This window comes from Lepeophtheirus salmonis, chromosome 3, assembly GCF_016086655.4.
Source record: "Lepeophtheirus salmonis chromosome 3, UVic_Lsal_1.4, whole genome shotgun sequence".
NCBI classification, from domain to species: Eukaryota; Metazoa; Arthropoda; class Copepoda; order Siphonostomatoida; family Caligidae; genus Lepeophtheirus; species Lepeophtheirus salmonis.
The window spans coordinates 1,797,343-1,820,675 of NC_052133.2; the positions used below are offsets into that span (position 1 = coordinate 1,797,343).

At 29.3% G+C, this 23,333-nt stretch overlaps 1 protein-coding gene across 1 annotated transcript in view; it reads left to right on the forward strand.

Moving 5' to 3' along the window:
* LOC121114483 (gamma-aminobutyric acid receptor subunit pi) overlaps positions 1 to 20,250 on the forward strand; it is a 178,096-nt gene extending 157,846 nt beyond the window's left edge. Inside the window, exons 9-10 of the mRNA XM_040708457.2 lie at positions 1,281 to 1,671; positions 19,748 to 20,250. Of these exons, the coding sequence (XP_040564391.1) occupies positions 1,281 to 1,671; positions 19,748 to 19,939 (583 nt within the window). The 3' untranslated portion in view covers positions 19,940 to 20,250. The remainder of the gene's footprint in view (positions 1 to 1,280; positions 1,672 to 19,747) is intronic.
* Positions 20,251 to 23,333: the final 3,083 nt, after the last annotated feature.

The following is a 23,333-nucleotide window of genomic DNA, read 5'->3' on the forward strand; positions in this document are numbered from 1 at the left end:
TTTTATAATTACTTGACGTCCTTGCTTGAAGTTTTAGAATGTGGAATTTGGGTTGTAGTTTTTGGATCTTACTTTTCCGTAGTTTCACGTTTTTAAGAAAATTATAAGTATTTATTCTAAGTAGTCTGTTTGCATTTGAGAGTAAGAGTAAACTGAGTATAGAGCAAAATATAAAGGCGCCAATAATGAAGTACATTTGTACAATCTCGATAACGTATTTTTATCGTATTAACCGGATAATATTCAAGATATTCATTCCTGCTATTTTGTAGTCATATTTCTTTATTTTTGTAGATCAATTTGTTTGTTTTATGTAATAATATGTAATCACCGTTGTTGTTTTTTGCTCTACCACCCCCCCCCAATCACCCCTTTTCCCATTACCGCCCCCCTAGATCAAAGTACCGCCCCCAAGGGGACGGTATCGCCCACTTTAGGAAACGCTGATATACAATATCACCCTCCCCCCGGGATAAAATTATGTGGAATGTGTCGTCTCTAATATCTAAGTGCATGCCTGTCATAAAAGCACACCATTATTTTACTACTCATTCCATTATTTTTCCGACCAAAAGATAATCATGTCCTTTGTGATTTGGAGTAACCTTTCACTTTCATTTTCTCTAAGTTTTGATTACTATTTCGTTAATTAATTATCCATAGATTGATTGATGTGCAAGAAATTTACTGTAGTTTTTGACTCTTTTTAATTTTCTTTTAAATGTTTGAAAGGGATTCAATGAAGGCTTGACCAAAAACTCCTATTTTCCAACCACAAAAAAAGTAATTTCATATTAGAGTCGAAAAAATGAGATGTCAGTCAGAAATTTGGAACAAACATTCACATCCTTCCTCCCTTCCTTATCCAGAGAAAAATCCTACCATCGACGTGCATCGCACGGACTAAGTATAAATAAACATTATAGTATGACAATTACTTCGTTTGACCTATGCACATTTAGTTCACAAAAAGTTGCAGGTCTTGAGGTACATTCAAAAATAAACGATTGTTAAGCTACATAATTTAGAATGTGATCACTTTTCTGCAATTTTAGTTCAATAAAACTTAAGTTAAGTTACGTTTACATTTATATTTCTTGGGCATAGTACGGCCCTTAATGCCCACCCCCCACTGCATATACCTAATATTACGACATTCAGGGTATGTAAGAGTGAAAATAAATATATAAAATACACGCTAAAGTAATTATTCAACTTCATGAAATACTATTTAATGTACTTTGAACTAATTAAATCCTGTTTTCTTCTATTTTATATAGCGCACGTATTCCTGTTGCAAGTCAAGTGACAGCCTTGGAGATATGGCTTCTAGCCTGTATCAGTATGGTTTTTGGAGCCCTTGCAGAATATGCCTTCATACTTCAAAAATCGATTTCAAACAAGAATAAACGACAAGAGTATGACCAAGAAATGGCAAGAGAAAACTCAGGAATGCTTAGAAGAACCGTAGATACGACTCCCGGTCTTGGAGGGGTTATACGGAACAGAAAAAGGAATATGAATGGTGTGTCCATTGATGGAAGCTTTAGCTCAGATGATAAAGAGCTCCAAATTGTCTCAACAAATCCACGTGAGACACATCATGGTTCTATTGGAGCTGTGGATAACAACGGAGACTGTTTAGATATGGCTAATTATCTTCCGCCTCACGTAATTCTATTCTTTAATATTTATTTTATTTTATTGCTAAAAATCCATTTTTTACGCATTTGGAGCCCTTGTGAAAAAAAAATAATAGGTAACATCACATTTCCTTACTGTGTCCACTATCTCAGTCTCAATAATTAACAAAAAAAAAGCAGAAAATTATCTGCAAAAATTATAAAACAAATAATTTGAATATAATATCATAAAAGGTTAGGAAAACAAAGCTCATGGCAATTTATTAATGTACTACATAAAAACTTTTTCAAGTTTGTTCCCACTTTTTTTTGTAAAAATTTATAAATAGACATAAAATGTGTCAAAACTTTTTTTTCTTAGGCTTTTGTAAGATTTTGATTAGATTATCTTATTTAGATATACTTTTTGTACGTACTACATACACTTTCTCTGTGCATTGTTTATTCTAAAAAACATCAAACTTATTTTGATAAAGAATACAAATCAAAAGTTCATACAAATTACCTCATCGTAATTTCTTCAATTTCTGAATCTTGAAGGGGTTGAATCACTTACCTTATCCATTACAAGCTGTGATATTAAATGCAAATGTATGTGTGGATGTGTTTTGTGTGTCCAGGAATCAGAGCCAAACCAATGAATGGATTTTCCTAAAACATTTCATGTAATTTTTTAAGGCTCAAGAGATGAATCTGGTTACATTTATAGTTTTCAACCCATAGTGGCCTTAAAATAGTATTTTTCTAAAAACGAACTTTTTGATACCAAACGACTTATACATAAATAACGAAATAAAGACCGTAAATTTTAAGAATTATTCTCCCTGCATGTTTGTATGCATATGTTTGTACCTATGATTGCCGGTTACTTTTGTCTTTGAGCCTTTAAGACAAATTTTTATAGAAATATATTATATATATATATTCTTCTGGAAGCCTTATAAAAACCATCGAGAAAAAGTGTAGAAACAAATAAATGGCAATATGCAGAGAGAATATTTTCTTAAAATTTTACTGTGGTTATTTTATTTTTTATGAAGCAGATGAGTTCAGAATTAATTTCTTAATGTCTTGGGCAACGCACGGGAAAATCCACTCTAATATTTATGACAATAAAATATATACTTATAAAAAATACATGAGAAAAAAGACTTCCATCAGTAATAGTTCTATCAATTCTTGAAATAAATCTCTATCAAGCTAAATAAATTGAAAATAAGTATTTACATATGTGAAAGAGTCATTTCATTTTACTATACTACAAAGATTGTATTTGTTTCATGTATATGCAAGGGTGTTCCGCTTTTAGGGTAATCTCTTACATTGTCTGCACCGAAAGATGTTGTGCTATCTACTTAGAAAAAACGATATTGAAAAGTTGTAGACATTAAAGGCAAATTCTTACGACTTCTCAAGCCCTTTTAAATTTGAAAAAATTTAAATTTCCTTACTCTGTTTATTACATACACCCTATCTCTTCCTCCCTATATTAAGATATTGTTTAGCTTTGTTATAATAATAAAACAAAGTTTGTATACTTGTGCATATGTGTATCTTTTGAGGAAAATCATTTTGAAATGTATTTTAGGACTCCCTAGATAGTTGACCCATGAAATGAGTCAACTATCGAACGTGCGCGTTAAATTAAAAAAGAAAAAAAAAGGAGTACACGTATTGAGCTGTACAAAAACGGTATTTAAACATGAATGAAATCTTGTAAAAGTTGTGATCAACTCATATTTTATACAACTCCATAGTTTAAAATATGAGCCAGAGACTAGCTAAAGCTTATATTAAAAAGAAAAGAGAAGGGAAGTGTATTATATATATTTTTTTTTAAATTATAATGAGTTTGACTTTAGATTATGTTAACCAGGAAACGTTTGTAGCTTAAGCTCAGCCAGGGAATACTTTAGTCTCTAGATTACAATACTCTCTGGCTCATCACGTCATTTAAAAAAAAGATGAAACTGTTAATATTATTTTGTCATTCTTGAGGAGAAAATATCTAAGTATTGATTACTATGTGTGAGTGTGTTTATGAAAATAGACGAGTATCGCTGAGGATTTCTTGAAGAGTTATCTTCTATATTAATAAAACAAAGTTTGTATGTTTGCCGGCGCCACATAACTGTGGGTAATCCTGGTTACTACTGCTAGTGTAAAGTAAATACAACATTGGAAATTCTTCATATTATAAAAATAACAATGATAAGATCAAAAATAATTAACTTTTGCATCAAAATGTAGGTATGAGTATTCAGATAAAGATAGTCAAATGGTATCATTTTTTTTAGTTATACACAAAAAAGTCGTATATACTCGTTTGACCCCACACATACAGTGAAATTATTGAACCTGTTTTTCAATTATAAATTAATTCTGACAAAGTTAAATTAATATCGAAGGCATACAATGATAACATAGAAACATAAAAAACTTGAGAAGTTCAACCAATGTCTTGAGACAAGCCTTCAAATATAAAGATACAACAATATGAATACATATTTAAAAATATTTGTCCCAAAATGTCTATACCTACTAGGAAACATGATATTTTCATATTTAACAATATGCAGGGTTTTAAAAACATATAACAAACAAATTATGCAGAATGAAATTTTAAAGCACGTATGGATTTATAGAATTTACTTCACTGTCTAAGCATACAGTATGTCTCAATATCGCTCGGACACTTTTGTTATGTAAACAAAATAAGTTTTCAATTTTCAACTCTATTTTTTATTTATGTTTTCAGTAATGCATTTCTTCATAACATTTTAGATTTTTTTAAATCTTATGTAAGATATCAAAACTATGTATACCTTTTTAAAAGAATCGTCAAGTATGCCTGGCGTGGTATAAAAAATGATGACTATTATGTATTTTCACTATGTATCTTATGTAAAATCCAAATATAAAAACAATATTATCGGTCAATATGTTGGAAAAAAATAACTTGGTGACCCTCATAATTTGGGAGGAAAGGGGAATGGCTATTATGATGTTGTATTCCATTAGCTGCCAGTAACTCTGAGATTAAGGATATTTACACAAACCCCACTCCATAACTAGCAATGATAATGGGCAGGAATTACACTTTTGTCGATTCTTAATTCTACTCCGAGTCCAACAACTAACTCCACTTATATCTCCGTAACAAATCCTCAGTGTTTTACGTAACTTGTGATTATTTTTTACTTGATCTTCTCTCTTCAAGAATATTGATTAGGATTTTTGAAAATAAAAAACATGTATTCATGTAGAAACTACAAAAACTACTACAACATTATTCTCACTTTGTATCTCCTGATTCAAAGATTTGAACATATTTACCCCCTCTATTATAGGAGTAAAACACTACACTAGAGAGTCAAGTCAGAGATTACTTACTTACGTGTATGTACATATGTACTTTACAGCATTCACGAAACAAATATTATTTTAATGCAAACTTTAATACATTTTATAAAGTAACATCATGGAAATTGAGTTAATACCATATTTTTTATTTTTAAAAAGCCATATTCGAATGAAAATACGTTTCCATTAGAAAAAAAAATTATGAAAGGCCTTCGGAAGTAAAATACATACTCCAATACATTTATCATTAAAATGTTAATCTGCATAAATATGTTAAAGTATGTATGTAAGTTGTACATAATATATATTCAATATATTTTAAATCGAACAAGTTATTTTTTCTTTTCAAAAGCTAATGGCGCTAATGTAATATGCATCAACAATATGGGGTTTCAATTTTATGGTATCAACAAAATACATTTATGTTTTTAATATTCTAAGGCATGACCATAATGTAACGTCCCTAGCACCATTTGGGGGACATGGGGCTCAACCCTCCAAAAAAGTTTTTGAGGCATCTCCAAAAATGTTAACATAGGTAGGGCAGCGAAACCTGTACTCGAGAGATGGATTAGAAATACATTATTAAATGTATATTTTCAATAATAGGCAAAAAAATAATTTTTACAAAACATGTAGACAAAGTTTTAGCAAAACTTTTTTCACTCAATATGGCAACATTCCTTATCAATCACAGCCTTTACACCTCACCTGAAGGCCATGCAAGAGTTGATGACAAACTCCTCTGACGGAAGTTATTCTTTTTTTTTCTTCCCCATGCAGCTACTATGGAGAACTTCAGTGAGTCCACATTTGGGTTTGAAGTCCTATTAGTTTATCTCTCCAAAGTGACCATTTAAAAAAGTCCAGAGGGGTGAAATCCAATAGGAAAGGTAGCCATATCTCTTTGGAACAGAGTCGAACCATGTTATCGGCACATAACTTTTGGCACTTGGTGGACTGGTGAGAGGGGGAGCCATCCTGAGTCCACGCGTAGTTATCCTCCGGGTAGTTGGTCTTCAGCCATGGAAAGATGGTGTACCTAAGTACCTTATAACAGGCATCCTGGTCGATTTTCTGTCCAGCCTTGACAAATAACGGAGGCATCTTCTTTCCATCAAAGGCCACAACTCCGAGGACCATTGTTTGGGCCAGATATTTGGTGTAGTAAAGCCCATAGAACCCTCTTTTATTTCCACATGCCAACGGTCGTTCCAGTAGTTGTGGAATTGATGAACTTGAAAATTTTCTTGTTCGATAGAATTTTTACAATTGGCGCATTTGCTTTTATCTAAGTGAGGATTTGCATTCACCTCTCACCCTCTGCCAGAAGGTGGCATGGGATCCTTGTGAAATAAAATAATCCCAAGTTCTACTTTATAGCCCTCCTGATGAGCCAGAGAGAAGTTGTTGGCGAGGTGATTCATGGACTTAGTGGGATCCTCCTTTATATTCTTCTCCTCTTTAAAAAGCACTTTTTATCCCTCTTTAGGTTATGCCCTCCACTTCTTTACATCCTGGAGAGGTATTCTCCATTTTTTTATCCTGGTCAACTTAAAAACCAGCCTTCTAGAATACTTAACAATATCCGTAATTTTCATCACATCAACTCGAGCATCTAGGAGATCTGATTGCTGATAGCTCGCTCATGATGATGAAAAGACTAAATGATTAGTAAAACTAGTTTATGTAAATAGAATGACGGAAACAGAATATCAAAAAATAAATACATTACCCTTTCAAAATAATGAGAAAATAAACATTAATTAACAGAGTCCACGTTTTGCTGCCTTACCCTGAATATATATATATATATATTTAAAGAAATACGCCTATTTGTATAAGTTATTTTATTACGGTGTTGAATTTTTTTTAGTTCAAAGCCCCCCCCCCACAAGATAAGATGAAATCTAGCAACACCCATTGTATACACTTCACAACCAGCACTCAAACTAACAGTATTCTTCAAATACATATGTTTAGCAAGTTATAAGTATGGTCTTGATAATCCGTTGTCGTTTTATACTCAACTTCAAATGGATATACTGGGTACTAGCGGTAGTAACCGGCATTTCTTTGAGTAATTAGGTGTCGGCGGAAAGACAAATTTAGCTTTAATAATATAGAAGAAGACTCTACATGCCCATTCTCAGTGTTACACTCTGTTTTTCATGAGCACACTCACACGTAACTACTCAGTACAATAATTCTTATATCAATTCATATCTGTTCTGTCTTTAAGAATGAAGAAATAATAAATAAAAGTTTAGGGTGAAAAATTAATAGGTTGTGATTAATGATGAGTAATTTAATCTCTACAGCGCTCACATTTACACATATAATGTTAGTTAAAAAAGTAATGCTTTGATAGTTATAGATATATTTATAAACCTGTTCATATATTAGTTTCCGATCTCATAAGCTGAAATATACATCATTATCTGATTAATAGTTATTTGAATGTATTATCATTTATCAATATAGCCATAGTCCATGAGTTCTTCTAAAAGGAAAACGAAAAAGTTAATAATAATAAAAACGAAGGAGCGAAAGACTTGTCTTCCAGGGAAACATTTCTTAGGTAAGAGCCCAGGGAAACAATTGATATATTCCAGAATGAGTAAGGAAATAATAAATACTATTATTTTTTAACAAGTATGAATTTATCGTGGTAGTCAAATAATAATAATATGTCAACAGTAAAACTATCTAAAATACAAAAGATTTTTTGATAAATCAGATAAATTATTCACAAACAACTAAATGATTGAAAAAAAGCAAAACAAACGAAAATCTTAGTTCATTAACGTTTTTATAATAGATGTTACAATTTCCATTTTCCTTGTTTTGATCGCATACAATGAACAATCCTGCTTTTTTACGACAACTACAAGCTGGTTTAACTTACTGTCTAATATGAGAATAGAAATATCCTCCCTTTCTAATGTCTTTCTAAAATTACTCTGGGCGTAGTGTTTTAAATTCATATTATATAGGTGCGATGTTGTTTCTTTTTTCTTTTCCTGCAAAAGTAGAAAAGTATATTGTTATTTGTTTAGAAATCTGACAGGGTATCATTAATTACATTCAGGAGGAGTAAGTAAAGGAATCTGAAATCTATTACTTACTTTTTCTTTTGTTCATTGTATGTTTTTCCTCTTTAAAACATTTTCAATCATCGGCAGTGATGATTCGGTAAACATTCTTCTGATATATATATATATAACTTTTATCTCAGCGAGCTGTTGTCTATAACCAATAATTTTATGTATCATCAAAGCTGAAAGATTATTTTGTACTTAAGAAGACCATCCAAGAAGGAAGTGGGAGATTCTAACAAGGCCCTTTTAATGGAGTGTACCCACCTATGGCCAGTTCAATACTGTGAGATATATTTAATTTATTTCATATTTTGTGGAAAAAAGCAAAAACTTGTCTCAAATGAATCTTCAATATGTATTAAATTTTTGATTAAATAAATTAAGCTGATATTATAAAATAATTAAATGTGACATTTTTTGGAAATTTCTCATTGGTATAAATCCTGAGAACTCCTGATATCTCGGGAAATAATTGTAATTAATAAATATGTTGTAGCTTTATAAATGTACATCTTATTTCAGCTAAATTCATTTTGTCTTTCTACATATGCTGGGATTATTTGGTTTTTATACATAGAATAAAAACATTTGGGTTTTGAGAAATGATAATTTGATCCATAGATTGCTTAAATGCATGCCTTTTAATTTGTTTGTTTTTGGGTTAACAAATTTAGTCATTAATTATTTGCTAATTACAAATCATGTCATTAGGTCTTGAATAATATTTTATAGAACGAAAGCATGCAATCTATTTCTAAATAAAGTAGAAAGGCTTCCGTAAAAAAAATAAAAAATAGTTTTTAAGGGTCTAAATTTATTCGGGTTTGTATTATTTCTTCGCACTCCCCTGTATGTAGAAAGGCGTTAGGTACTTTTGCCTCATAACATTTCACCTTAAATCATTTGCATTAGGACATTTTCCTATAATATAAATAAGATTTATACGTACTTATTTTTTGTTATTGTTGAAATTGATGTTCCCTTTGAATTTTAAATCAAAATGTGTAATATTTATTACTTTAAAAATATGGAACGGTTTCCACTTCGTTAGGATCCAGAATGTGTCGGAAGAAAAGGTAGTTGGCTCGTGTGAGATTAACCACTGAGAGGATTCACAGAGACACCCAAAAGTTGGGTCATAATTAATAGCCATCCACCTCTTCTTCTGACACATCCTGAAGAGTAACGAAGAGTAAATTACTACTTCTACCTCATATTATGCTTGTTTGTAATAATAATCCATCATCTTGAATGATTATAATTGATAACATAGACTCTAGAAATGATTAACACTTCTTCCATTCGAATGGCTGTTGTATTTGTTTTATTTTTATTATTAATTATATATTAGCTATTTTGTTTCTGGTTCAAGCTAATTACATAGTGAGATTTGATAGTAAGATTTGAAATTTTTGAGCATAATTATTCCAATAAACAAAAACTATTTACAACTTTTTATGGTAATAATCATAACATATTTTCATTAAAAAATTCAAAGGAAATATCAATTTCAATAAAAATCAACAATAACGACATATTAATATGATATATTAATATATTAAGGCAGAATATCCTTGTGGCAAAAAGGATTTAAGACAAAAATGGTTTAAGTGAAAATGATCAATAGTTTAAAGTGAAAATACTGGACACCGAGTAGAGAAATAAGGACAGAATAAATTTGAGGGAGAGTAGGTAAATGGGTTTCTAAAAAGGCATGTAATATATGTATAGGTATATTTATTTTAAAGCTTGAAAAAACAAAAAGGGACAAATAGTTATTCTTCCGCCCTTTTCCGGCAAACCGATATGAGGTTAGATTATTCGTTTTTTAAATGAACGTAAGGAGTGAAATGGAAAGGGGGGAGGAAGAGGATATATCCTCACGACACCAATATCATATGTATTGTATCCTTGCTGTAAGTCTAACTCTAATAATTTAAAAGAATCTATCTTCAAGAAAGCACGGTCTTATTGATCCAATCAGCATATTTAAGTAGCATTGACACCGTAAAGATCACGTATGCTAAATTATGTATGCATGGATGTTTGTCGAAAACTCATTTTTCAGAGTATGCTTAATATTTTAGAGGTCCGTGACTATTTGATCTAAGGAATAACAATGCAGCATCCAGTTTAGAGCGTCATATTTTTTTTAAAAAGAGAAGAAAGAGATGTGTATAGATGTCCACGGGGGGATGATAAAGTTAGATTGTGGAAATAAGTGTTATTTTTCCGAAAAAACGTCAAAAAAGAGTATCAACCATTTTTCCTCAGAGCTACAAAGAAAATTTAACAAGAAGGAGAAATTCTAGTAAAAGAAATCAAGTAGTTGATAAAATCCATTAATATTTTTGAGTAAAATGCCTACATCAGTACTTAAGAATATATCAATCTGTTGTGAATGATATGGATAAAAATGGCGTACTACACTATCTCAACGAGTTTCTTGACTGTACACAGCAAACTGGAATGACTCTACATAATTTGCCAATAAAATTTAGGGTTCAAATATTTTTGTTCTAAAATATATATGCTCCATAACTTTGTAATGGTACAAAATTGTTTGTTAAGAAGATGAGTCTCATTTTTTAAAACCTACTCTCCGATATTTTTATTCCAATGGTGCAATTGTAGCCTTCAAATTCACCTATTTATAGAGTATGAACAAACTAAAAAAGCATATATTATCCGAAAGGTGATGTGACAGAATTGATAGTGAAAAGGGTATATATATCTTAGAATATAAAATATTAAAGAATATTAAATATAAGGAGTAAAAATATTGTTTTAAAAAAAATCCTCTAGTATCATTTTTTTTTTTTGTAATTTTGAATAATTTTTTTAAGTTATATAATAATATTTTTAAGTTACATAATAATATTTTTCTATAAAATATTTATAACTTTTTAGTACATTGTTACTTTTAAACATAAGCATAATTATATATTAATAAAAATTATTTTTTACATGAATGTGTGTAACAAAGGCAATTGAAGTACTCTCGTTTGTTTTTTATTATGTACCAATTATTTTTACTCAGGATTCAATTTAATCTCAAGTACTACAATTCAATTCATCAAATATTCGATGTCGGAAATTTCTAGGCTATTTCTGACCTCCCTTTATTGGGTTATCCCTTTTCCAAATGAAATTGTCTTTTTATGAGTCCTTCCCCTCTTCCACAAGAGTTTTTTTTTTTTTTTTTTTTTTTTATGATACCAGAAATATGTTATTATATCTTTTACTCCATGATTGCATGTAATTTTTACTTTTTTTACATCATTTACGTTTTTAATTTAATTAAAGGGATCAAATAATGGTGTCTATGTAGTTAGTTATAAAATAAAAAAGGGATCTGTGTAAAGGACAAACAATGTACTCTTTTTTTTTTTTTTTTTTTTGTACATTATTTATTAACTTGTCTGAAGTTAGCATTTCCGCCTATTTATTATATAAATTGTTTTCAAAATAAATTATAAAATAAATATCTTTGATTTAAATATAATTACAATGTTTTCCCTGGTCTAATGCTAATTTAAATATAAAAGGTTTTCTGTCCTCTATACGAATATAATAGTAATTCATTTTTTCCTTCCAAAATCATATAACAGGTAGCGAATATCCTAGCTTATTTTAGTAGGATATGTCAAATATTAATCACTTGATGTAAAGCTTTGTTGGACCATAAGACTATGAAAATGGTACCATTTGATTTTCCTTTTAGGGATTTGTCTCCCACTAGATGCCGATGTTGTTTATGAATACCCCTTAATATATGATGTAAAATTTTCCTTAAGCTTTTATATTGACATTTTTAAGATTTCTAGATGAGTGATACCTACTTTTTTTTTTTTCATGATTCCTTTATCTAAATAAATGCATTTCTAATCAAAATTATGAATGCTAAAATCCATATCACGAAGGCTACACAATCAATTGAACGATTGATTGTTAAATATTATTTGTTGAGTACTCCAAGGGGACTTATTAATTTTTTTTACCTGAAAGTAAAACTAATGAGGAGAATACAAAAAATTGAGCTAAATGAATCATATTCATTAGCTCCTAATGCTTATAAGTAATACGTGGTAACCTTTAAGACGATTTAAAAATAGCATATTTTGGGGAATTTATTTAGATACCTAAACCAAATTAAAAAAAGAAGAAAATGGATGTTTAATATATATTTGTATATTTTATTATTATGTATTTAAGGTTCAAGAGATAGATCTGGCACATTTTTTTTTTTTTGCTTTCAAGGCCATGATAACAATAGCACTTTTCTAAAAAATGAATTTTATCACTAACAAGCGACTACTACATTTAAAACGAAAAATAAAGACCGTAAAATTCTACAAATTATGTGCACTGTATGTTGGTATGTAAGGTAAGTAGATTATAAGCCTTGGAGAACAAAAAAAATAAGAGAATAAGACAAGGAATTTTTGACAATAGTAAGAAAGTTAATCGATTGACAGTTCAACTGTCAGCGTTTGAATATTACTTCTTCTTTTAACCTTATAATCTCCTAAAAATAAAGTGTACAAAGATAAGTATATATGTAGTGAGAATCATTATTAAAATTTTGCAGGTCTTTATTTTTTGTTTTATATAAAGCGGAAGAGTTCAGAAGTCCCTAGAAACACCTGGCAAACCTACTTTTGTAAGTATTATAGATAAGAGTTTATATAGTAATTTCAATTGTTTACTTATTAACTTGAAGCACTGCCTAGTGTGAATTGACTTTAAAAAAAACATAAATCTCATTATTTTTTTAATGCCTGTTACAAAATTATTAGAATATTTTGATGACTAATAATCCTGCTTATCTGAGTCATAAATAAATTAATCCAAAAATGTATCTTATAACACTTAAAAAGATAGGAGGAGATGTTCAAGTGGGATTAGTTAATGCAAATTTCCTGTACTGACATATAAATCAGCAATTATAAGTGATATCGAGATCAATTTTTTTTTTTTTGCAAGATTCAAAATAATAAGTCACTTAAGCCATCATCTTCAAAAATATAACTAATGATATTTGAGTTGCCATGTCAATTTTAATCTTAGCGATCTTTAGGACCAACTTGTCCAACTGATCAATTAAATTGGAACAGTATTAACCTTCAACAAATAATAGTAGAAAATAATAATATTTGTCGGTAATTGAAACAAGAATATATACTAAAACTTATAAGTATAACTGAAAATAATCTGCAAATTGGTATTTAAGATCACGGGAATGATACATTTCTTTTTGGAGTCTTTTTGCAATGCATTTTTTTTCTTTTTTTGTTACATTAATTAGTGCGAGCCAACTTGTTTACAAACTCATGCATTCAACCACTAATATCTTATCAAATACTTAACTGACTAACTTCACTTAACTTTTAGATCAAACAAAGATGATTATATATTTACAAAATAAAAAGAGTTGAATAATTTAAGCTAATAATTTTAGTTTCACAAGTACACATTAATGAGCATCAAAAGATGACTTTGAGGTTATAAATTCATAAACTGAGTAGAACAAACGACTGGTGTACTAGCCACCCTCAAGAAATTGTAGATAATGCAGAACTATAATTGGTTATTATTCTGCAAAAGTGTAAACGTTTTAGAAATTGAAGAACACCCCCTTATATCGTTCAATAAATAACCAGTTCTCCTTTATTGTTGGAAATTAAATAACTTGTAGAGCATTCTATGATACTTACAGACAATGTATATCAGAGACTCTGTTTTCATAAAAAAAAAGGATTAAAAATTACGCTCAATTTTGTGACGTATTAAGCATAATCTTAAAATATTCATGAAAAAAACACTATATACCGCCTATCAGATACTCAATGCACTCAACTTATGTATCTTATTTTCTGTAAAATTGTCTGGTGCAGTAAATAAGGAGAGGATATATATGTATATTTATATGTCAGCTGTATAAAATATGACCTAAAACGCGTGCAAAAAAAATCATATACTGGGAATAATTAAGGATGTGAATATTATAAATTTAAATATATGAATTAAATATTTTTTAGGGGTAAGCTCACCCCAATTTAAACAAATTTTCCTTTCTTGGAAATCATATTAGCTGATATCACAGTTATTTAAATCTTGAAGTAATCCCTAATGCGTGTGGTCATGAACGATGGAGAGTAACATTGATTAATTCTTGGAGTGTCCTTACTGTAATCAGGTCATATTTTATATGGTCGTGGGTAATTTTACCTCAAAATTTTGTGAGTCGGTAATTTTTCTACATGACACATTAGCCGGATTTATTATTATTATAGGTTCAAACTTTACTATTAGTCTTTACTGTTGAAACCTTCATCTGTTTCTATCGATAGTGTTTCTTTCATTTCTTCAAGTCTGAACTAAGATTTTGAATATGAATAAGGTACTAATCCATGAGTCCTTTTGAAAGATATGTAATTATGAGTAATATAATTGTCGGCATTTCAATCTTATAGTGTGCCTCAGAATACTTGAATTTTAGTCATTTGTATTAAGATAGCAAAAAATTAGACAATTTATATTTCATTATTCTCATCCCATGTACTGTAAATCCTTCATTTAACATCATTCATCTCTTCTTTTTTTTTTTTTTTTTTTTTTTTTTTTTTTTTGTGCAATCTGCTTATACAAGCTACAACTTGTACAAAATCATATATATCTCTTTATTAACTATCTCATTAATTCTATGGAGAAGTTTTAGATATCATATACAAATGTAAAGCTACGCTTTTAAGAATATATTTTTAAGCAAAATTATAATACATATCCCAAACCTAACAAAAAAAAACGTGTTTTTTTTATTTCTATAATTGACTTTTTTAAATATTTTTTTTCTGAACTATATAAACCGGAGTCGCCATAACACTTTTTAAGCCATTGTGTAGCGTAAACAATACTTTTTCCCATCAAGGAGCAGTATCAAATTTAAACAAGCATTTTGGATATAACAAAATAAGCCTCACATTTAGTAAAATAATTCAGAAACTTAAGGTGCATCTTTTTTTTAAATTTTAATATAGCCATTTATCGATGAAGGCTGGTACTTTTTAGCACATGTGTTATTAGAGTATGGAATAAAATACGGTATAAGGTTTTGTTATTATAAAATATATAGGTAATTCATTTTAAAAATTGCAGATAAATAGTATGCCAATATGTCCTGTCCACCTAGCCTTATACTGGGAGTACTTAAATAGTTTGGCATGGTTGCTTATTTGACTGGCTAACTATAAAATTATTTCGTTTCTTTTGTGTTTCTTTTTGGAGGAAAGGTTCTGTGGTATAATAAGGATAACAACATGATTCGAACCAATTGAAAACTTGAGAGGAGCAATTTCATAAAATGTATATTAATGGTAATATTATCATCCAACATCTCACTGTTTTTTTCTTTCGAAAAGTGATGGACCAATGCCCTCTTCCCCTGTTGTAGCGCCTAAGAGTAATCACTAGGATTAACTTAGTTGCCTCAGAGTATTATTTTTTACTTTTGAAGGTTCTTGATAATACCTGGCTCCAAAATATATATAAGGGATTAAGGTTTGTAAATTTTAGGGACAAAAGTTTCCCTGTGCTTAAGAAAAATATCCTTTTTGAAGAGTGAAAACTTATTATATTTTCATCATTTATCTCTCTATCTTTTAATTTCCTTTTTGATTTATAATTTAACGAAACAAGTTATTTCAAAGTTAAAACATGAGAAACTTGACTTAAAGATATGTTTCCATTTGAATGAGCAGGAGGAATAAATTCTTATACCCACTCAAGAAATACAAAAGTTTTCATAAAGTTTAACAACTACCTATACTGTGACTAAAGAAAAAAATTATAATATTTATCTTTTTCTTTTTAAATGATACAAAAAAAAAAGAAGAATAAAACGTGTATTAAAATTGATATTCTATTTAAATAATTTTTTATATACCTACAAAATATGTGTATTCATAAAAATCCTCTATTGAATTTTTTTAGGAAAATTAAGCAGATGACGTACATAGGCAATACGCATTTGGATTTGAAAATCTGTAAAATGTTGCGAAACAAAATGACATTTTGATGTCGTTCCTTTAAAATCATCGACTTAGAACTACCAAAACTATTTATTTTTAAATCAAAACGCGTCCATGAAGGATCTTTATCCACGCATTCATTAGTTATTTTCTTCTTGAGATTAATAAAATACAAAATATCATGTGATATCAAATTCTCGACTTTTCTCATTGCAGTACACTTTAATGTACATGTGTATGCTAGACTCCTACTTAAAAAAGTGATTATTTTTACCAAAATATGTATAGTTAAATCTTTAATAGTATCAAAAGCAACAACTTTTATGTCGTCGTAACAGGTCCTTGACTTTTAGTAAATGAAATTTTTATGTAATAAAAAACATAAGTGAAGTTTTTACATCCATATTCCTTTTGATGAATGATTCTATATATACATAAACAGATATTTTTTACTGAATTTTACTATATATGAAAAGTGTTTACATAAATTATCATCCAACTACGCAAATTTGCAAATAAATATGTATATTACAATCATAATTTTAAATGAATTGAGCAATAAAAGTGGACTCTATGAAATCCCATAAATAATATAAATTGAATCAGTATTTTACATCGAGTCAGGGATTACCAAAATAGTGGGTATTAAAATGCACATATATTATATATTAAATAATATTATCATTTAGGTAGTTGTATTATTTTGCCAGAAGATGGCACCACACTCTGTCGTTTTAATAACAAAACAATATAAGTCTACAATCCTCATACCTTGTTATTTTTTAGAATTACTTACTATCAATTTTTAAATGGTTAAAATTGTAAGATGTAGTGTTTCTTTGGTATGTATATTATATGCATATACTCGACTAGAACTGGGATTGAAACTCCTATTTCATATGTAATTTCGGGAAATTAAAAGCCTTTTGTTATTTACTAGCGATAGTACCCGTCATTGCTCGGAGTTATTAGGCGTCGTTGAACGAACAAAAAAAAACAGACAACATTTGTTTTAATAATATAACACATATGATAACTTATTACTTCATTTATGTATCTCGATTTGGTTCACTCATTCACACACCCTCGATCAAAAAATGACTTTTGTAGAGTGCGAGAAGAATAAAACGGTAACTTTTTTTTCTACGAAATATCATCCGAGAACAGTAACACGAGTCAAAAGATCAACATGGAACAAATAGACAGTTTCATACCTATCATCTATCAGACTTCAAGCTGATGATTTTTTTCCAACAGATATGTTTCTCACCTCTTTCCAAAGAGTTTCTTCAGAACATACGAGTATAAACTATTTCAAATAGCAAATTAATAATGAAAACGAATAGATTATTACAATACAGGAGCATATGAATTAAACTTACACATTCGGAGAAAATGCCTTGTAAGTACAGAAAAGTCATGAGCCCTTTCTTTGAAAGTCTAATAAGCTCCTCTAATAAAGCCCTATAATTGATTGAAATTTGTACGTATGTCTACACAATATTGGCTTGTTTGCATTGGGGGAAAATTAATTTCGCATTTCCCACCCTTTTTTTTAACTAAGTAAATCTTGTTTTATAAGTTCAATCGTTTCATACGATAAAGTGTTGTAAAAGTGTGAGTGTATACTACAAACACTTATGGGCAGTATTGTACTTGGCCAATTCAATGTGAAATTCCCTATATTTTACTGTTTCTACCTGAAAGGGAAAAAAGCGTCGAAAGCGACAAAGAAAATTTGCAATGTATAGAGGGCGAATACCCTTTCCGTTCATGTTGTACAAAAGGGATTTGACTGATTTTTGCCGATAAATTCTACGTTCTACTGTCAGCATTGGTGAATAGGAGACAACAAGATATAATCAAAACTATACCAGGCCCCAAACATCTTTGATGACGTACCAGAAGCTCCAAGAGCTCAGATCGGGGGTTCGTATGCAGTCACCCTACAGTCTGCACTGGGTACCAAGTGACTTCCAGCTGTTCCTTTCTACAACCAACGCACTTGGGGGACCAAATTTGGCTTCAATCGAGTTCGAGTTTTTTCCTATAGGGACAAGGGATTCTACTAAAAAAAAGTACTATGAAGTTGGATTCTCAAAGGCAAAAAGTTATTAAACAGAACAAGGCACACTTGGCTTATAACTGATGATTCTAACACTTCATATAAAGCATTGAAAGAAAGCGAAAAATACGAAAGTATCTTTTCTCCAACATATTATTATGATGTAAAATAAAATGGCCTTAAATCTCATTTTCTTGATTTTAGTTCTAGATTGTTTTTGTGTTGACTCAACAAAGATGTCAATATCTCTATATTAATTATAATGTTAACTAATCAGACATAAAGCTCAATTGTTATTCATTCTTCTTGGTTACTATTTGATACATGTAACTTTTCACGGCATGTTTATTTAACTGATATTGTATTCAATTTCATGATATTGTCCTAAAGCATATGAAAACTGAATAGTATACATGTCGAGAGCTATTGAAGTAATTTTAAGCATAGCATGCCCATTAATTATCAACCAAATTAATTAACTATTTATTATCCTTTATTTTTATTAGTAATTACCTTAATACTCATTAATATAAATTGATCTAATTAAAGACCATGCCATTGAAATTTAAAGCATAAATAATTTTTAGTTATTATGATTCAAGGACCAATAAATTACATATTTGTAGGGTTGAAAATTTTAATTTAACTTTTGCAAATTCAATGGCACTCATAAAATTTCAAATACTTGAACTCGTAAATAATCATTATCATTTAAATATATATGTAATATAATTTCTATTTATTGTACGCAGTGAAATGTTTTATAACAAACAAAATATCCTTCTCATACAAAATGTGTACATTTAATATATGAATTTATATTTGCATACAAAAAAAAACTTCATAGAAAAAAAAGTCATCCTTTAACACTAGAACGACAGATAAATTATGTTTTATGCCTTTTTTGTTAGTCACCAAAATTACGACAAAACTTACTGATCGATTTTGATCTAAGGTTATAAATGGTCGCAGACTATTATTAAACTTTGAGATGTCAAGTTCAATGTAACACAAAACGTAACAAATACATAATTAATCATAACTTTTGACAAATTTAATTACATAACTGAACTTGATTTTAGGGGGAGGTTTTGCACTCTACTGAATGCCTATTATAATTCAAAGAAGGTTTTTATGTGCGCTTATTATTTATCTATCAGACAAGAATGAATATGAAAAAAAGGAGGTAGGAAGGGAAATGTCTTATTTTGTAGTATAGAGCATGGCTTGCTTCATAAAATGTATAAATCATGTATCATCTACAGTCTACAAAATCTGATACTGTTTACTCCAACCAACATTTAAGATTATGAATTCACAGACCGTATAAAATAGAATGGTAAAAAATATTATATTTTGTTCATTGATGCTTAAATGTAACACTTAGTAAGAGCATTCTTATTTTGTTAAAATATATATTTTAATGTTGGAGTAGATACAAACTTCAAGAAAGTTAGAAAGTGTTAACTATACTTTGAACTCAATATATTATTAATAGTCCTAATTACATTCAATTTTTTTAAAACGATTTATAATTTATTATAGGAGGAGCTTCGAAACAATATGTCAAGTACCCTTGCAACCTCCGTTCTCTCAATTCACTCAAGAAGATCTGCATTCGTACCAATTCCTACTCTCACAAATCCACAGGACATAGATCGTACAGCTCTTAAAATTTTCCCAATTTCTTTTACCATCTTCAACATAGGATACTGGATGTATTATTTAGCTTTTTAAATCCTTGCAGGAAGAGTCAAACAGTATTAATCAAAAGGATCGAACATTTTTTTTATTGAACCATTTGCTTTAAAAAAAAACCCACTTTAAATAGAAGGAGAATGCGTCGAAAGATTTGTTGAAGCATTCTTTTCATATGAAGAGATGGATCGTATTGTACAAGTATAACTATTCAAATATCTATAGCAACTTCTTATATAAAAATACATTATATAAATTATAAATTTGGGACATGTAATAATGTCAATTTATGTCAACTTAAATATTTGCATTATGAGTTTGTATAAATAAATAATATAATAATACATCGATATTTAAGTGTATTTATTAAGAAATAATGAATAGACATCTTTTGCTCTGTTTAGTTACCTTTATTTGCACCTAACTTATTAACGTCTCCAATGATTTACCATAAAATTCAAGAAATGTTACATGTGTCTAATTTTAATGTCTTTCATTTTTAGGGAAATTTTGTTAGAGTAATAAACAAATTTTTAAATATTGGGTTTCCTTTTGTAAATTATAAATACTATGAAATTTAAGTTTTTATTTTGATATTCTTAAAAGGAGGAATAAATTATAAACTATTCATCAATTGTCATTTTCTCAGTTTTTACAATTATCCCTAATTGTAGTTGGTTGTTTGTTTTAAAACCAATTTGCCCCCGTTTTTTTTTAAATTGTGTAACCTGGTCTAAGAAAAATATAAAAAAACGAATATTAAATGATGCACGACCTAATTTTTGATGTAAATGTCGACTGCATAATTGTAAAATACACAACCTCACTCGCAGGATCAAATTCAACGGTGCAGTTCTTTGTAGTTGGTGCATGTATTAAGCAATATTCACTTTGGGCAAGTTAGGAGTAGGTTAGTTTATTGACATGGGGTTCAATAGGGTTTCATTTACAAATTTACAAAGCTTAATATAACAAACTTTTTATTTGTGATTAAGAAAAAACATCAACAAAAAAATTTATACATCATACTCTTGGTGTAGCTACATATTGAGAGGATTGTTAGGTAGAAATCTGTTGATTGTTTAGTGTTAATGATTATTCGAGTTAACAAACTTTAGCAATTTGTACCTTGGTATTTTCCCTTTTAAAGGGCAAATTTGTTGGGTCATCTTCAAAGAAGGGATAACTGTGGGAGTATCACCGTACACAATATCCTTTCAGGTCTGGGGTTTTACTGGTATATATATATATTCGGGTTTATGGGTGTTTTAATTTTCTTCTGGAATAAATTAGATACTTTTACATTCGACTTAAATAAACTAACATAAATTATAAATAACATTATTTATTTGACTTTTTAAATCATTTGACAGACAAAAACATGGACTATACAACAACCAGCATTTTGTGTCCAAATGAGCCCCCCCCCAGACATTTAATTAGGCAATTAATTCGTCTTGGATGAGCAATTATGAGAATTCAATCTGTTCAATAATTCCTCAGGTAGTAACATGATGGGGAGATTACAATAATCCCTTAATTCATCTTGAATTGTTGCAATTCAGTTAAACACTTATTGCTGCAATTCAAATGAATACTTATAGGAATTCAATCTGTTCAATAAATCCAAATAGGGGCATTGTGTAACTAATTTGACATATTAGTTTAGTAATATTTTGAATTACCTATATCCAATAGGAATTCTATTGCCAAAACTCAACAAAACGTAGATGATTCATAATACATATGGAGTGGAATATTGCAGGAATAAGGATCTTGGTTATATCCGTAATAAAATGAGAATCTCCAGAATTGGAATTAATTATGTAACTTGTATACAATATCAAATTCCTTCTATGAATTTGAATTTTACTGTATTGTTCTACTGTGAACGTCTATCATGACTATAGTTCCATAATAACAAAGACGTTATGCAAAAAACATCGAATCTTCTTCGTAATGCCATACATTTTTATCGCTATTATCAGCTATCCAGGATTTGATATCAATAGTCAATACTTTATCTCAAAATTTATCACGATAAAACTTTACACGTTTCTAAAACTTATTAAAATAATAGATACGTAGTTAGTAGTTGCAGATTATTTATTTTCATAGGATAGATGATTATGAAATGTGATATATTTTCTCCTCAAAAACAAACCAATAATGACGATAGTTTTTAGTATTATATGGAGTGATAATTGCAGAAAGCCCCTCCCGCATTTAGGACATACTATATTTATGTCTGGATATTATTGTATTTGATAACAATGGGAGAACTCTTACAAGTTTCATCTCTGAAAAAAGTGTTTTTAATGAAGGATGGGATAATTAATTATTATCTTCTACAATTGTTATTTAACACGTTGTTAGCTTTATTGTATCACACAACCATTCTTCAAAAAGAAATAGAACAAAGACATGAAATCAGCTGGTACTTAGTGAATCATACCAACTACTAGTTACCTCTTATGTACTCCCAGTTTTTTCACTGCCATATTATTTCTTCACAACTTTTAAAATGAATTATACACATATACATATATTTTGTAATATTAAAATCCTACATAGTACTTTATTCGATACTACATTATGAAATTGCTAAGTTATATTCTATTAAAAGCTTAGCCATGTATTAGTATTTGGGGATGATTGGCAACATTTCTCGATAGAAATAATAAAATGGTCAATATCCTCGTATACATTATAAATACGTCGAGGTAATCGACAGCTGACAATAAAATACATAGGGCATTTTTATATCTGTGAAGTTATGCCGTATTAATGGAAGAATTATCTATTATTTATTTAAAAGGCTCTATTGAAGAGGTTTTGTGGTGTGTGCCTACTCTATATTAAGTAGTCTATGTATGTGTATACATTGTTTAATAAATATAGTCTTATCAAATCCAAGTAGGACGAAATTAAATAGCAAAAATCCTAAGGTGAACATTCATCCCCTCCAAATGCATGACGTTTCATGTACAACATAAAAGTAGCAATTCAATTAACAAAAGAAGGGATTCTCCTGATATCAAATGGGGTAATTTTTTAATCTTGTCAATAGTTTTATACAAAACCCCTAAAATATCTTTGCTGAGTGGGAAGGATGCAATTATGTCAGATGTTATTGTGGTGTTATTTTTTTAATTCACTTAATTTTCAGTTAGTATCAACATTCAAAAGACAGCTGTCAAAATTTCATGAACATTTGTTCTTTGTTTTGTGAATTATTGTGCTAAATATGACGCTACTTATGTTATTCAAAAATCCACAGCTATTTTCCAAAAATGTATTTTTGGAAAAAATTTGAAAAATTAAATTATAATATTTTATTTTTTGGAAAAAATTCAAATATTACATTTTCTAGCAAGAAAGTTTTATATCCTCAGAATTTTTATACCCTCAGAATTTTTTATACCCTCAAAAA